This window comes from Corythoichthys intestinalis, unplaced genomic scaffold, assembly GCF_030265065.1.
Source record: "Corythoichthys intestinalis isolate RoL2023-P3 unplaced genomic scaffold, ASM3026506v1 HiC_scaffold_23, whole genome shotgun sequence".
In the NCBI taxonomy this organism is placed as follows: domain Eukaryota; kingdom Metazoa; phylum Chordata; class Actinopteri; order Syngnathiformes; family Syngnathidae; genus Corythoichthys; species Corythoichthys intestinalis.
Window position 1 is genome coordinate 3,734,724 of NW_026651592.1, and position 15,659 is coordinate 3,750,382.

General features: G+C 40.8%; 1 protein-coding gene across 3 annotated transcripts in view; it reads right to left on the reverse strand.

Moving 5' to 3' along the window:
- Positions 1–15,659, reverse strand: part of LOC130911142 (cell adhesion molecule-related/down-regulated by oncogenes-like) — a 136,298-nt gene that overhangs the window by 3,607 nt on the left and 117,032 nt on the right. For all 3 annotated transcript variants that reach the window (XM_057828897.1, XM_057828896.1, XM_057828898.1), the window contains exons 16-18: positions 14,103–14,374; positions 13,897–13,976; positions 3,900–4,156 (exon numbers count right to left, since the gene is read on the reverse strand). In XM_057828897.1, coding sequence (XP_057684880.1) covers positions 3,900–4,156; positions 13,897–13,976; positions 14,103–14,374 — 609 coding nt within the window. The remainder of the gene's footprint in view (positions 1–3,899; positions 4,157–13,896; positions 13,977–14,102; positions 14,375–15,659) is intronic.

Sequence of the window (15,659 nt, forward strand, 5' to 3'; positions counted from 1 at the left end):
TCACGCTGTAATTACGTCACCCACGTGCCACTGGTTGGTCTCATTTGAAAGTACGGAAGTTGATGTCCACACCAGTTTTTATTTGAAGTCAGTCGACCAAGAAAAACGGGAAATAATGTCATTTGAGTTTTATAGTTTTATTACACTCATAAATATGCATTAAAACGCTGCATGGACCATGTATCTATCTCCATATTTCCATCATTTCTTGTCCTTTTTCAAAACCGAAAGCAGCACAAAAGACTACATATCCCAACAGCCATTGTGATGTCAAGAAGGACGAACCGAATGTGGACATTTTTTATAAATTTCCGAGTGAGGCGCCAACTAAGGAAAAGGAGACATGCGAGGCAAGTAACGGCCGGTTGGTTTGAGCGAGCGACTTTGAAACGTGCAGAATGAAACTAAAACTAAATTTAGCGCAAGCTAATGCATTATTTCATTAACTCAAGGAAGAAGATGAGCCGTATTTGTCGTTGTTTTCCTGGGATGAGTCGGCGTCTCGGCGAGTAGAAGTGACAGGCTGACAGCAGCGCGCAAAGTCCGCAAACGGCTGTGTGACGTTGTGTGTGACGCAGCTCCCTGACCTGTTCATGCAGAAGCTTTATTAAGTTCGCAAAAAAAAAAAAAAAAAACTTTATTGGGTCGTGTGCCAGAAAAATTTGAATTGAACTGAACTACTTGTCAATATTTTTGAAAATACTTCTTTTCAATGTTTTATATATATATTATTATTATTTGGATATATATATATATATCTTTACTTCACTATAATCTTTTAAATTTTTATAAAGATGCGTGTTCGAGAAGCATGATTGCATGTACGTATATACTTTAGATAAGGTGATGGGTATAATACCTAAATTCACAAAGAGATATCCTCCAAATCCTTTTTGTGTTAGATTATATATACATATATATATATTTTTTTCTCACTATTTTGCACTGTATATAACCCGTTTTGACCATAGTATGTGTAAAGGCCAAACACGCCTATGACCATACTTGCTGTTTGTGTTGAATTGTCAAACATAAAACTATTCAATCTTATTTTTTTCTATTGAATGTTTATCCTAACAAGTAGAATAAATATTATCAAGCTTCAAAACGGTTGGTCGAGCATGTTTGGTTGTCAATGGGACATCAACATTACAAATTTTGAAAAAATATTTTGGGATTTTTTTTTTTTTTTTTTGTCTTTTTGGGTCCAAAATGTGGATTATAATTGGTCAGTGAAGAAAGCAACAGTTTGGACATGAAGTTCAAGGCGTCCTTAAAAAAGGGACCCAACTTGGCCATTGTGAACAATTTTTTCTTTGAAATATAAAGGCAACATCAAATGCATGCAAATTCGGCCAAAATAGGCTTAGGTGTTAAAGGGTTAAGAAAGCAGAAAGTGTGCTTACGTATGGAGTCGCGTGGTTATCAGGAAGCCAAACAAACAAGAGCCCTGTGGCTAACGCTAGCGGCTAACGCTACAAGCAAACGTGATGGGAGTGTGGCTTAAGGGAGGTTCGCCAAACTTTCACCCGACATTAAATAGACTCTTGGCGGCATCCAGACAGGCTTTCACCCGCTGTCCTCCCTTGTTCTCACGATTTCCAAAGAGAATGCTTTCAATGCTTTCTACTAGTAGCCAAGCCACAGGCTAACGCTAGTTGCTAACGCTAGCGGCTAACGCTACAAATAAACATGATGGAGTCGGATAACGGCTCTAACCTTGGCGAAACAGCTGAACTTAATGAGTGGATTGGGCACGGACTGCATCTAGCAATTAGTATGTCAAGTTATTGTGTATCTCTGTTTATGTGTGATTTCTGATGGCTGTTGTGATAGTAAAGCATTCAGCATAAAGTACAATCCAACTGAAAATTTTAATATGACTGTTTAATGGCCCCAGCTATTTTTCTGTATGTGCTTAATTCTGTGTCATTAGATCAATGCAGCTTTAAAGTGCGTGTGACACGAAAAAGCATGTTTATTTCATAATACACGCGGTATTTAATGCTCCTGAATGATATGGACCGCTTGGATGTGTGTGGAAGCGATCGCTATATTTATTTAGTTTTTTGAATCCCGGGCCATGAAAATGAGTGACTTCCAGCTTCGGTCTTGCATTGAGGAGGAGGGCGCTGTGACGTGTACGGGAGAAGGAGTCCTCTTCACTATACAGTAATACTGTTGTGTTTGAGGACTAAGGATTCAGCTGATTTTGCGGATTAATACGTTAATTTTTCACATCACGGCAGCCAAACGGCTGTAGAAAAATCTTGCTGTATAAGGGAGAGGCATGTGCGCCTTTTTGGAGTTTCAAAAAGTTCCCATTCACCGTGGATATTGGCCAAAACAAGCCCTACTCATTGTGGGACCATTGGACTTACGAGGAAGTGAGTAAACATCTTGTTTCGTATTATGTCAAATACGAATACAGCGATTAAAAAGTAAACACTACAAACTTTCTTTAAATAAAGGACTACTTACGTTTGATCATTGATAGGGATGTAAAAAGCTCTCCTGATGCACATTAGCTGCACGTTAGCTGCACAACAACTGCAGCCGCCCTCCTCCGGGGAACGAGCTGTACATTTCTCTCCGCCGGGCGGTTTGCCGATCCGCGAATACAATTGACAACCCAGTCGTCATGTCAAATAATCCGGGCTATTTACGTGTGATTTTCCGCTTCGAAGACTTTGAGACATCACTCGGTTCGGGTTAGCATGTCGGCTAGCTGTCGCGCCTCTTGGTTTGTTTACATTCTCCGAAGCTGGGGAAGGGAAATGACATATGTCCGTTTTAGGTGGCATAAAATATCGTTCGGGAGGTGCGACAGTAAAGGTGAAGTCGACAGTTTTGACCATTATGGAGTATTTTTGCCATGTCGTTCTGAATAAGTGCATTTTTATTATTTCATATTGCATTTAGCACAAGACTGTTATTTGTCATGACCATGCCATTTATTTAGCAATTGGGGAAAAATACTTGGATAAAAAGAATAACCTGTAAAAATATTGGAGTAGCGAGACTGAAACAATTACATTTTGCGGCTCTCTTCGTCGCGTTTATCTCGTTCTGAATACTTCCCCCTCAATGGGCTCAATAGTAAAACCGATGAGCCCAGTCTCCCGCTGACGTCATCCACCTGTTGGGGACGGTAGAGCCCTATAATGGTAGGCGTTGCTAACCGGCAGATTAAAAGACTAATTTCTCATCATCTGCACTTTTCTAAATTGTTGTATATAGTTGAATCATCTCAAAATATGATTCTAAATCACATAATAATGCTATTTAAGACTTTTTTTTCTCCTGTTGTATGCTCTTTAATGTGTGTGTGTCTGTGTGGGGGTTCATGTGTGCTTGCATGTATTAAAAAATGCACTGGGGAAAAAAAAAACTGAAACCTTGAAATAAACACTTGTGTTAAGTAAATATGTCACAGCAGCCATTAACAATAAGTTGTCTTTTTGAAGTGTACTGTTCTAGCTGTAAGTCATTTGTATTACAATGACATGTTTGCACAGGCATATTGATTTTGACAATGTACATTGTTCAAGCCATACAAGCTATTATAAATGTTCATACTTGAATTCTTATTGTTTACAATAAATTTTTGTATACTTAATGTTTAGACTGCATGTACAATTGTTAAACATATTGAATTGAAAGCTGGTAAATAAATCAACAAGAAACGGTTAACCTGTATTTCATGCATTGATTCAGATTTTCAAATTATATAACAGTTCGCTTGGGCGAATTTATCGTCATTTATCGTTATCGAGGTAAATCTGCTCAATTTACCGCAATACGTGCTTAAGGCCATATCGCCCAGCCCTAATTTCTGACCATAACAAAAACACTATATGAAAGGGTTAAATGTTTAAAAAAAAAAAAAAAAAAATTACCTGTGTCATCCGCCGGTCCTTCCGTGTCGTCTCCGTCGAGATAACACGAGCGCCGCGAAGGCGAAGACTCCTGGTGCTTGTCAGGCTGGTGCGCCACGTCGAGCTTGGTGGCCGGCCGCTCGCCTGTCGGGGTACAGCCGCGGCACGGCGCCACGCCCATCGGAACCATCTCCAGACCGTCTTGCTGGCATGGCGCCGCTCTATGCATGAGGGGAAGCGTCCCGCCTGATAGCACGCCGTTGCTTTTGTTGTAGCACCTGCGAAGTCACACCCAGACACAAAGTCAAATACAACACACTTTACTTAACACTTAATCCTCTCAAGCATGAATTATGATTTTTCTTTTTAAACCCTGACAAAGTATTCATTTAAGTCATTGGCTGTAATAACGGTGGTAGATGTCCAATCATTTTAACTTCATTCATTTAGTGTTTATAAACATTGTATTAATTTATATATGTATTTCAATCATTAAAAATATAATTAAAAAATGCAGCAATGAAATACTAATATTTAAGGTTTTTTTTTTAATACCAAAAATAGTCACTTGCGCTATAATAGGTTAATAGTGACCATCATCAAAACACAATTAAAAAAATAAAAAATGCAAATTCTGGAGAAATTGCGACGATAGCTTTGCGTTAATGATTGGTATATCGGGTCACTTCCTGTTGGTTTTGAGGCATTTCGGAGTCACCAGTGTTGTTTTTGGCTGCCCTTTTAATTTTCATTGGCGTCTAAGTTTTTTGGACAATAATATTTATTAGTTTTAGTCATAGTCGGAGTTTGACTTTTGGGGGGGGGGACAACATGTTGATGACCCCGAAACGCAGTGTCAGCAATAAAATTAACTGAAAAGAATTTTGAATGAATGAATGAAAGAATTTATTGTCATTGTCATCATCATCAGTATCATTGACAGTTACAGAGTGTGGGACAGTTTGGCCAAGAAAGAGAAACATTGACACAGAATATGGAGTAATTTGCCCGAAAAGACGATGACAGACAAGGGAAGACGGGAAAAAAGCATATGCTTATCGATACCCCTTCCCCAACTTATTATTATTTATAATTATTATAATTATGATTATAATTATTATTATTTATAATAATAAGTTGACAATGAGCGTTTTTTGTTTCCCATCATTCTTGACAGGAATTTTAAATCAGGCTGCTTAGGCAATACTTTTCACCAAGATCGTCATTCATTTAATATGGTATGCCCACCAGTGTCGTGCCAATGTGGTTACCCCAGTCAAAAATTGTATCCCCTGGGCGGAGGCATATCAAGATAGATAAATTTCCATCACTAACGGGTACGTTAGACCCACCACCTTTCGTAAATAAAATAATAAATATACATCCTCAACAAAAAAAAATACTTTCAAAAGTATATAAAGCCCTCTCATGTAACAACTCTACTTGCCTACCAATCGAAAAATGGAATAACGAACTTTCGGTAACATTAGATAATAACTATTGGTCCAACATCTGTAAAAATGCATTTATAATGACAAAGAATAAGAACCTTCAGCTTATACAGTTCAAAATACTGCACAGATGGCATATTACTCAATCTAAAATGCACAAAATGGGGTTCTCCCAATCCGATAAATGTATAAGCTGCAACGAAGATATTTCAGATACATACTTTCATGCTCTTTGGCAATGTAAACCAATACAAGATTTCTGGGCACAGGTAACGAAGAAACTCTCTTTCCTATTGAACTGCAGGATTCCATTGTCTCCAACTCTTTGTCTGCTTGGCGATCTGAATACAGTGAATATCTCTATCCATCAAACCCGTCCACTACTAGCAAGTCTAACGATAGCCAAAAAAACAATATTGTTGAATTGGAAAAACAAACAAAACATTAGCATTAACCAATGGCTAAATCTAATCATTGAATATATAACATTAGAGAAAATATCTGCCAAACAGACAAATAAAATGGACAAATACGAACAACAGTGGGAAACGGTCGCAAGAATGATGAACATAGACTAAGGATTCTCTCTCACCTGCAAAGGAATGCCACAAAAATAATAAAAATGTATACATAAATGGATGTATGCGGGGTGTCCAGGGAAGTTGTATGCATCCTTCTGCAGCTGGAAACTGGACATGTTTAAATCCGAACTGTTTTATACACTCCCAACAGCATGTAATAAATAATTTTTCTTCCTTCATAGTTTAGTCGGTCAATGGGCTTATTTTACAAGGATACTCATAGACAATTTGGTTTCCGGCTGCTGGGGATCATATGCAACTTTTTTGGAACACCCTATATATTACTTATCAGACTTGGAACAATTAAGGAACTATGCGTAAATAATACACTTCACTGGTCCTTGGCATACATCTAATGGTGTTTGATAAACCTCTTCTTCTATCAGCTTTACAGGTGGAGTTTGTTGGCGTCCTGCCCTGGGCCGTCCCGCCGCCGGTCTTGGCCCCCGGGATTTTCGGCCGGGGCTTGTCCGGTTGCGTCTGGCTGTGCGGGGGGTCCCGTCGGGCGCGCGCTGGTGTCGTGGGCAGGTGGGGGGGCCGTGCGGGTGCCGGTCCGGGGCCGCGGCCCTTCCCCGGCCGGCCGGGGTGGGGTGCGGTTGGGGTGGGGGCCGGGGGGTGTATGCGGCAGCCATGATTCCCTCCCAGGTCCGCCCGGCCGGAGCCGCGTCTCCCTGTACCGGGTGCCGGGAGGTGCCCTCTGGTGCCATACCGCGCGCCCCTCTTGGCCCGGGGGTGGGTTGTGGGGGGTGCGCTTCTCTCCCCTTGGTCTGTTTCCGGCCCTGTCCGCCTCCCTGGGCCGCGGCGGCCGCGGCTGCCCCCCGGCCGGCGGGGTCGTTAGCGGGGCCTCTTGGGGCCCGCGGGGCCTAGGGTGAGGCTTGTTGTCCCTTGCCGGCGCTTGGTGTGGCGCCTGCCCGGGGTGCGGGGTGGGTGCTCGGTGGGTGGGAGGGGGGTGGGCGGTCGCGGAGGCGCCGTGGGTGGTCTGGGGCGGGGATTGATCGGGGCCCTGACGCTTCTTCCGCCCTGGGGCCGGTGGTTCTGGTGGACGGGGCCACGCCCGCGGGAGCCTGCCTCTTAACTCACGCACTTCTCACTTCGGCACTGTAAATATTTTTCACCCTGGCACTTACATGCTCATACATTTCTCCGGGGAGAGTTGGGACGGGGCTTTACAGTCCCAGCCCGACTCCCCCCTGTTTTTAATGCACCACACACCAAGGTTGTGGGATGGTTGGGACCTGCTGGGGGGGGGCATCACGGCTGCCTCCTCACCACAGGCCCCGCCATCCCTGCACCTTTTTAAATGCACCACACACATCATACTCCACAGGAGAGCTCTGGCAAAGGGCGGTGGGACGGGCGGCTGGACAGAAACTCCATGCTGCGGTCCCACTGCCCCAAGCCAAGCTCTCCTATTTTAATGCATACATTGCACTACCCTCCCCTCACACCCCCATCACGGTGCTGGGTGATGGCTGCCAGTCGGGAACCTGGCAGCCACAGTAATAGGGTGGTAGGTGGGTCCCACACTTTTTCTATATGGCGTGGCTCCCGGGGTGTGGCCTCCCCTCTGCCTCGGCTGCCGGCCGCGGGAGTGGGTTGGGGGGTCGGGTCTCCGATCTTGCATCGCCCCATGGCAGTCCCTGGGCGTTCTCCTGCCTCCGCCTTCCCCTCTCTTCTCTGGCTGGGCATCCGCCCTGCGCTCCGTCGCGGGTCGCTGGCTGGGCGCCGGTGTATCAGCGGGGTGTCGCCTGCACCGGCGGGGGACCCTGCCTTGCCTGGGGCTTGGTGGGCCGCTGGGGGTCCCGTGGCGTGCCGTGCCGGTTGGGGGGCTGTGGCTGTGGCTCGTGGCCCGGGTGGGCGGGCGGGGGTGGGTGTAGGCGTGGGGTTGGTGATGCGTCCCCTCCTGCCATCCCTGAAGGCCGGTTGATGGGCGCGCGGGTGGCCCGGGGGACCACCCTGGGTCCCGGGGGGGGGGGACGGTGGCTCCTTTGCTGGGCGGTTGGAGGAGGGATGGGCTGCGCATGCCCCCCCCCCCGCCCGCCCTCCCTCCCCGGGCTGGCTGGGTGGGGGCCGTGGCCCTGGGTTGGTGCCCGCGCGGTCTCTCCGTCCGTCTGCGTGGCTGTCGCGCGCCCGGTGGGGCTTGCGTGCTGCTGGATGTGGTAGGGCATGCTCGGGTTGGGGGTTCCGGTGCCGGGATTGGCGATGCGGCGGCGTAGGGTTGGTCGCCAACGGGCTTTCACTCATAAGAGATTCACACGATTACTGGGTTCTAGATCACAGAACTGATTTGTGTACACTCTACCCCTTTCAATCACTTAGCTTATAGTCTTATAGACACCTCCACCCCCATTCTCCTCTTTCACTGGCCAATAGGCCCCCACATGGTGTAAACCGGAAATACATCTCGCTGACGATAGCACCAGCATATTAGTAACTAGTTTAGATGTTCAATGTATTTCTTGTTGTTGTTTGTGTATGTGTTTCTTTTCTTTCTTCTCTTGTATTTCTTTTCTTCTGTCCCCCCATAATCCCTTCCTGTTCGCTGCTTTGTCATAATAAAAAGGTATTTTGAATGATCACAATGGGAGTATGTCAGACTCTCAATGTGAAACATTAAAACTGTTCAGAATCCGGGCACTTAGACTTCCATTCTCTGTGTCAAACAGCTGAACAGGACAGGTTTAAAAAAAAAAAAAAAAAAAGAAAAAAAAAAAAAAAAAAAAAAAAAAAAAAAAAGAGATAGATGGATGGAGATGGTTGATTTGTGTCTTTATTATTCAATCCAAAAAAAGTCACTTCAATCAAAAAAAGTGTTTGAACGCAAAAAACTAAAAAATATCCACGTGAAAGTTATTTTTCTTTGATTTTTAAATTTTTTTTTTTTTTAATTGACGTCAAGTTTTTGTTTAATTGAAGCAACTTTTTTGGTTGAAGTAATGTTGATTTGTGTTTGGGCCACATTTTGGCTAGGACATTTTTGTCTAAAATAATTTTGACCCATTATAAAAATACACCGTATTGGCCCGAATACAAGACGGCCCTGATTATAAGACGACCCCCTCAAGTTTGAAAAAAAAAAAGACTTTTTGGACACCAAATTAATTTTTATACAGAAAATAATTACAGTACATCTGAAACAAATGATTATAACAATATATATATATAATACATTACTTAACATTAATTCACATACACATTAGTGCATTAACAAATATTTATTCATGTATACTGGTACAAGTATGTGATTGTTATTTTAAAATGAGAAACATTCCTCTGTGAGTCCTTGGGTGCTGCTAACCTAACCTTACGTAGGTATGGTATTATTTCACGTGAACGTACCTCATAAGTATTACTTAACCATTACTGAATGTTTTTTGTTTAGGACCCTGATTGTAAAGTGTAGCACGTGTCCCATAACTAAGAAATTATAAATGCTAAGTTAACAAACCCTAACTCTATATATATGTATATGGCGGAAAACACAGACAAGACTGAAAAAGCAGTTTCTGCTCTTGCACCCCTCTTTAAAAGAAATGGCTGTATTTTAAGACAAAACAACTGTTGTGTTTGATATAAAAAAATATCTCTATACGCTGCCACAGCAGATTCATGGCACATTAAGGCCCCGAACTATTTTCAATTTGCCGTTTTACCCTGAAAACCCCCGTTTACAGACGTCGCACAACCGTTTTTGTTTCAACCCAGCCACGAAAACAAGGTCAGTAATTATATTATTCAAAATGTCTGTCATTTTTAGTTTAGAATCGTTAATTGAGGTCTAATATTACGCTTAAAAAAAAAAAAAAAAAAAAGACTTTAAAAAATTATTCACTCGCATATTTTAAACTTTTAAACAAATTACGGCACAATGAAAAAAATGGCGTCTGTAAAAAAGTCACGGATATCTACCTCATACCGATCGCAAAATTTTATTTTTTTGTTACTGTCGCATTTTCCCTGATATGTTAGATGATAAATAATCGATTCAAGCAAAGAAAAGTTGAAAAAAAGACGTTTAAAAGGGTAAATATATGAAAAAGAAAATCTCGACCACTCCTTGATGTCTGCGATTTCTGCATTGCGTCCTTTGTTATATTACCATTTTTCACCCATTAAAATCCCCCCAAAATCCAGCTGTGGCCAATCACAGCTGTGTTTTGACACTCAGTGATACATGTGACATGGAGTTTTTGGATCGAAAACAGGTAAGTACGCGATAATATCTCGTTGAAGTCGTGGCGTCTGTTATTCTGCTCTCGCGTGCTCTCACCTCCAGAAAGGGTTTTGCTGTTTAAAAAAACATTAAAAAAAAAAAAAAAAATGCCATCCTGTCCAAAATTTTTCTTCCCTCAAAAAAAATTGAGATTTTAAGCTTTCCAATGATGCATCACGCATGCATATCGGACAGTTTTGAAATTTGGCCAAATTGGGGGTCTCAGAGCGGAACTTCAAGTCACCTGTATATATGGCGGAAAACACAGACAAGACTGAAAAAGCAGTTTCTGTTTCTGTATTTTAAGCCAAAACAACTGTTGTATTTGATAGAACAATATGTCTATATGCTGCCATAGCAGATTCATAGCGCATTAAGCCTCTGAACTATTTTTAATTTGTCCGTTTTACCCTTAAAACCCCCGTTTACAGACATTGCGCAACCGCTTGTGTTTCAACCCAGGCATCAAACGAAGGTGATTAATTATATTTGTTATTGAAAGTATCTGTCATTTTTAGCTTCGAATCATTAATTGATGTCTAATATTTCGTTAAAAAAAAAAAAAAAAAAACGATTTTAATAACATAATTCACTCGCATATTTTAAACTTTTAAACAAATTACGTCACAATGAAAAAAATGGCGTCCGTAAAAAAGTCACGGATATCTACCTCATAACTATCCCTTAATTGTATTTTTTTTGTTTCTGTCGCATTTTCTCTGATATTTTAGATGATAAATAATCAATCCAAACAAAGAAAAATGAAGAAAAATCTTTAAAACGATAAATATATGAAAAAGGAAATCTTGACTACTCCTTGATGTCTGCGATTTCTGCATTGTGACCCTTGTTATAAGACCATGTTTCACCCATAAAATTCCCCAAAAATCCAGCTGTGGCCATTCACGGCTGTGTCTTGACACTCAGTGATACATGCTATATGGAGTTTTTAGATCCAAACAAGGTAAGTACGCGATAATATCTAGTTAAAGTCATGGCGTCTGTAATTCTGGTCTCGCGTGCTCTCACCTCCAGATAGGGTTTTGCTGTTTAAAAATGTTTTTTTAAAAAATTTTTTTAAAAATGCCCTCCTGTTCAAAACATTTTCCCCCCAGAAAATTGAGATTTTAAGCTTTCCAATAATGTATCACACATGCATAGTGGACAATTTTCAAATTTGGCCAAATTGGGGGTCTCAGAGCGGAACTTCAAGTCACCTGAGTGTTTTCCGCCATATACAGTATATATATAATTTTACCGAACCATTAGTTGCTGTCAGGTTATGCATTAACTAATGCATTAACTCATGTTAATTATATTAATAAATGTTAGATAAGCAAATATATTAATTATTGTCATGTTACTTAAACATTAGTTATTGTCTAAAAATGCATTAACTAATGTTAATTAAGGGACCCTTATTGTAAAGTGTTACCAATCATTTTTTAACCAAAAATAATCACTTGCTCTACAAAGGGTTAAAGTTTTAAGTGTCAACTTTTGAATAGCTGCCCACTGTAGTGGCCTCTGTCCCTGATGAGGTTAATAAAATCTAAAAGTTGACATCAAACCTAAAATATATTTAAGAGTAGAATCGAGTTTCGTAGTTCTTCCTGCCATCGGAACAAGATTCTACCCCGATCCCAATCCTGGTTTTCTTTCCTGTCCTCAGAAATAAATAAACAGGAGGCTCATTAACGCGGATTGTGTGCTGGCTGAGTGCACACAGGGTAAACTGTGATGCCGCTGAGGCTTGAGCACATAAACAGGAGCAGCATGGGAATGTGTAACGCAGGAAAAAAAAAAAGAGGAAAAGTCCATGGGAATCACACTTGATGACACGCTGTGTGATAAAATCCAAAACACACCACCGCAAATGGACTACAGCACTTGATGGAAAAGTCATGGAGTTCCCCAGGGCTCCATCCTCATCCCGTTATATAGTATTGCACCCGAATTTGAGTCATCTGATTTTGAGGATCTGCCAATTTCAAGCGAAAAGCACATCCAAATGTCAAATATTTCTTACTGCAAATATATCACTCTTGCATAACACCAGCTTACTGCTCGCGTCCTGCTACAGCTATCATAATGTTTTCGTATCAGTGGAATTTACATACGCTGCCAGTATTTCCGGCTCTGTAATATTTTTGTTCCTTTTTTTCAATGTCCTTGTACATCTGGATTATTACCGTACTGGTCCGAATATAAGACGGTGTTTTTTGCATTGAAATAAGACTGAAAAAGAGGGGCTCGTATATATTCGCGGTCTAGACATTATACCCATTCATGACTCTAGATGGCGCCAGATATTATTGAAGCGATGTTCTGTCATGAGAGATCTCAGCTACTCTCAAGTTTAACCAGTTTTCATTATTTTATTGCAATGCTTTTCCTCATTCAGATTTGTTTCAAGACTACAGTTACAGTTAGACATCACTTTGATGGTTAATGCAGTTATTGCAATTTTGTTGTTTTATCGCAATAGATTGGTTTATTTACATTTCAAAAACCAGAAGCAATTCATTTACGAATGTGATTGCACTTTAGTTTACGTATTTAAATGTTCAGATATTAAGATTTGAATGAGGCAAAATAACATGCTTTTTCTCTCAAATATATCGTTATAATCATTTGTTTTTCGGATGTACTGTAATTATTTTCTGTATAAAAATTAATTTGGTGTTCAAAAAGTCTTTTTTCAAACTTGAGTCTTGAAAAAGAGGGGGTCGTCTTATAATCAGGTCCGTCTTATATTCGGGCCAATACGGTATATTGCTTTAAAATAAAAAAAATAAAAACAAACAAAATACATTTTTAAAACCTGATCTTTTTTACTCAATTTCGATATTATGCGACGGATCAGGGATATTCCTACCTATTACTGCAGTGCCCCCAACCCAGTGGCCACAAAATGTCATTGTATGTAATTGACTTTCCTATATATACTGTACTGTATATTGCTTTAAAATAAAGACCTAGCTGGTAAAATGTTGTCTATAATAGCAATAAAACAAAACAAAACAAAAAAACCCATAAATGAATGAAATGAACAAGAATCTGACAAAATATTTCATAATGGGTCAAAATTTATTTTTCGAACAGACTAGGACCTTAGAGACGATCCTTTGCTTTGCATAGCCAAAAATACACCTGAGGCAAGATAGATATTTGTTTATTCTTTGTTTCATGTTTTGCCTACCTCACCCAACAAAAATCAAACTCTGACTATGCTTTTTTTGTCCATTCTGATTTGTTTTTTTTTTCTAAAGTGATATACAAATATTGCATAAATCATCTTTTAGTGTAATATCGGGATTAATCGGGATCAGATCGTATCGTGACCTGGGAATTGTGATACGAATCGTATCGCCAGATATGAGGCATTACACACCCCTACTCTGCAGTATGGAACTATTTTACATTTTTGATGCGTTTAAATCCCTCCTGCCCACAAATTTATAGCTGAGGTATCGGATCAGGAGTCTGTATCAGAAGATCACCAAAGGTGACTTGGATTTGGGTCCAAAAATATTTGAACGTGCCATCCTTCTTATTTTAATATTGATTTGTCTTTATGTAGTTTGCACACTTATAATCCTAAAGTTTCGATACGCATATGCTTTTTTCCCGTCTTGCTTTGTCCGTCATAGTCTTTTCGGGCAAATTATTTCATATTCTGTAACTGCCAATGATACTGATGATGATGACAATGACAATAAATTTCATTCATTCATTCAAAATTTCTGTCGTGTTCTTGCTCATAGCCATACCTGTTATTGTTGCACAGGTTCTGACAACTCATACACTCCGAAGATTCTGACTGAGGAAGAGCTGTGTACATGCCGCCTCCCTACAAATAAAAACAGTATTCAGTGTAGATGACATCCAGGCGACGTTGTCAAACTGGCGTCCCCTAATTTTAAAAGTAGTTAGAAACGAGTGCAATAGATGAGCACCACGGTGGTCCCACACTCACGTTGTGGTGGTGGTGAGGGTGAGGCAGAGTGCCGTTGTGGCCGTGCGGGTGTCCGGCAGGATAGAGTCCGCCGTTGCCATTGTGCAGGCCGTTGGTGTGTTTGTGATGTAGATGGTGGCACCCCAATGGCAACATACCGCCGCCCCCGCCACTGTGCCCATAACCCCCGTGGACACCTCCGTTCATACGCCCGGCGCCGGCCATTGCGGTGTACTCAAGAACATGCCCGTTCATGTCCGCCGGCTGGTACAAGTAACCAGGAGAGTTGTATTCTGCATCGAAAAACACATGGCGTTCCACAAGGCTCAATCCCAGATACCTTTTAGATTTAATATTAGGGATATTAGTTGTTTATTTCCGTATTTTTTGGACTATAAGTCGCAGTTTCATAGTTTGGCTGGGGGTGCGACTTATACTCTGGAGTGACTTATGTGTGAAATTATTAACACATTATTATATCATTTCAGATGCTATTTTGGTGTTTTGGAGTGACACTGATGGTTTGTTAAACTTGTTGTCATGTTTTTTATGCTATAGTGATCTGAATAACTCTTAATAGCTATGTTACGTTAACATACCGGCCACGTTTGCATTTCGTTGTTCATGCATCATGTAACATTATCATACTGTACACTTATTCAGCATGTTGTTCTCTATTGTATTTTTATTTTAAATTGCCTTTCAAGGTGACATATCTGTTCTATGTGTTGTATTTTATCAAGAAAATTTCCCCCCCAAAAATGCGAATTATATTCCACTGCGACTTATATATGTTTTTTTCCTCTTCGTTGGGCATTTTATGGCTGGTGCGACTTATACTCAGGTGCGACTTATCATCCTACAATACGGTAGGTGGAAACGGATTACACTACGCAAGCACTTCATTATGCTTGTTGTTAACACTTGTGTATGTAAATCTGATTTTTGTAGAATGTTTTCTTCTTGGAGATGAAATGCATGTGTGGCAGCTTAGCATTTTTTTTTTACATAACGTTTTGACAGTTGCCGTCATATTTTTGGAATCAAAGCACGGTGTACCGGAACAGCATTCCGACCCTGAATCTTATACCAGAACTGCGTTCCTGACCGTTCTGGCCCACTTTTACCCCTGCTAATTTGAGTTGTCCGATAATGACATTTTAACTGATAACCGATATCCCGATATTGTCCAACGCCGAAAATCCAATACCAATATCAAACCGATACCGACATTTGCGGGTGATAATGCTCACATAACAAATCCCAAACATCTTAATTTTGAGACATGTAATTGTCAATAAGCGTAACTGCTGTGCTCAGCTGTGACCAGCCCATGTACAAAGGCTTCTAACATTCACTTTGAAGGCAACATGCACATTGGCCCAAAACAGATCATGATAATTCGATGCCGATATTATCCGATATCATTTTAAAATGCTTTTATCGGCTGATATTATTGCTTACTCGATAATGTAAGACAATAAATAATCAAATATGTATTCTTGTTTTAATTCTATTTGATTGTTGACAACACTCTTTTATTCAATTTATTTAAGTTGACCTCATGTTTAGAAGGGC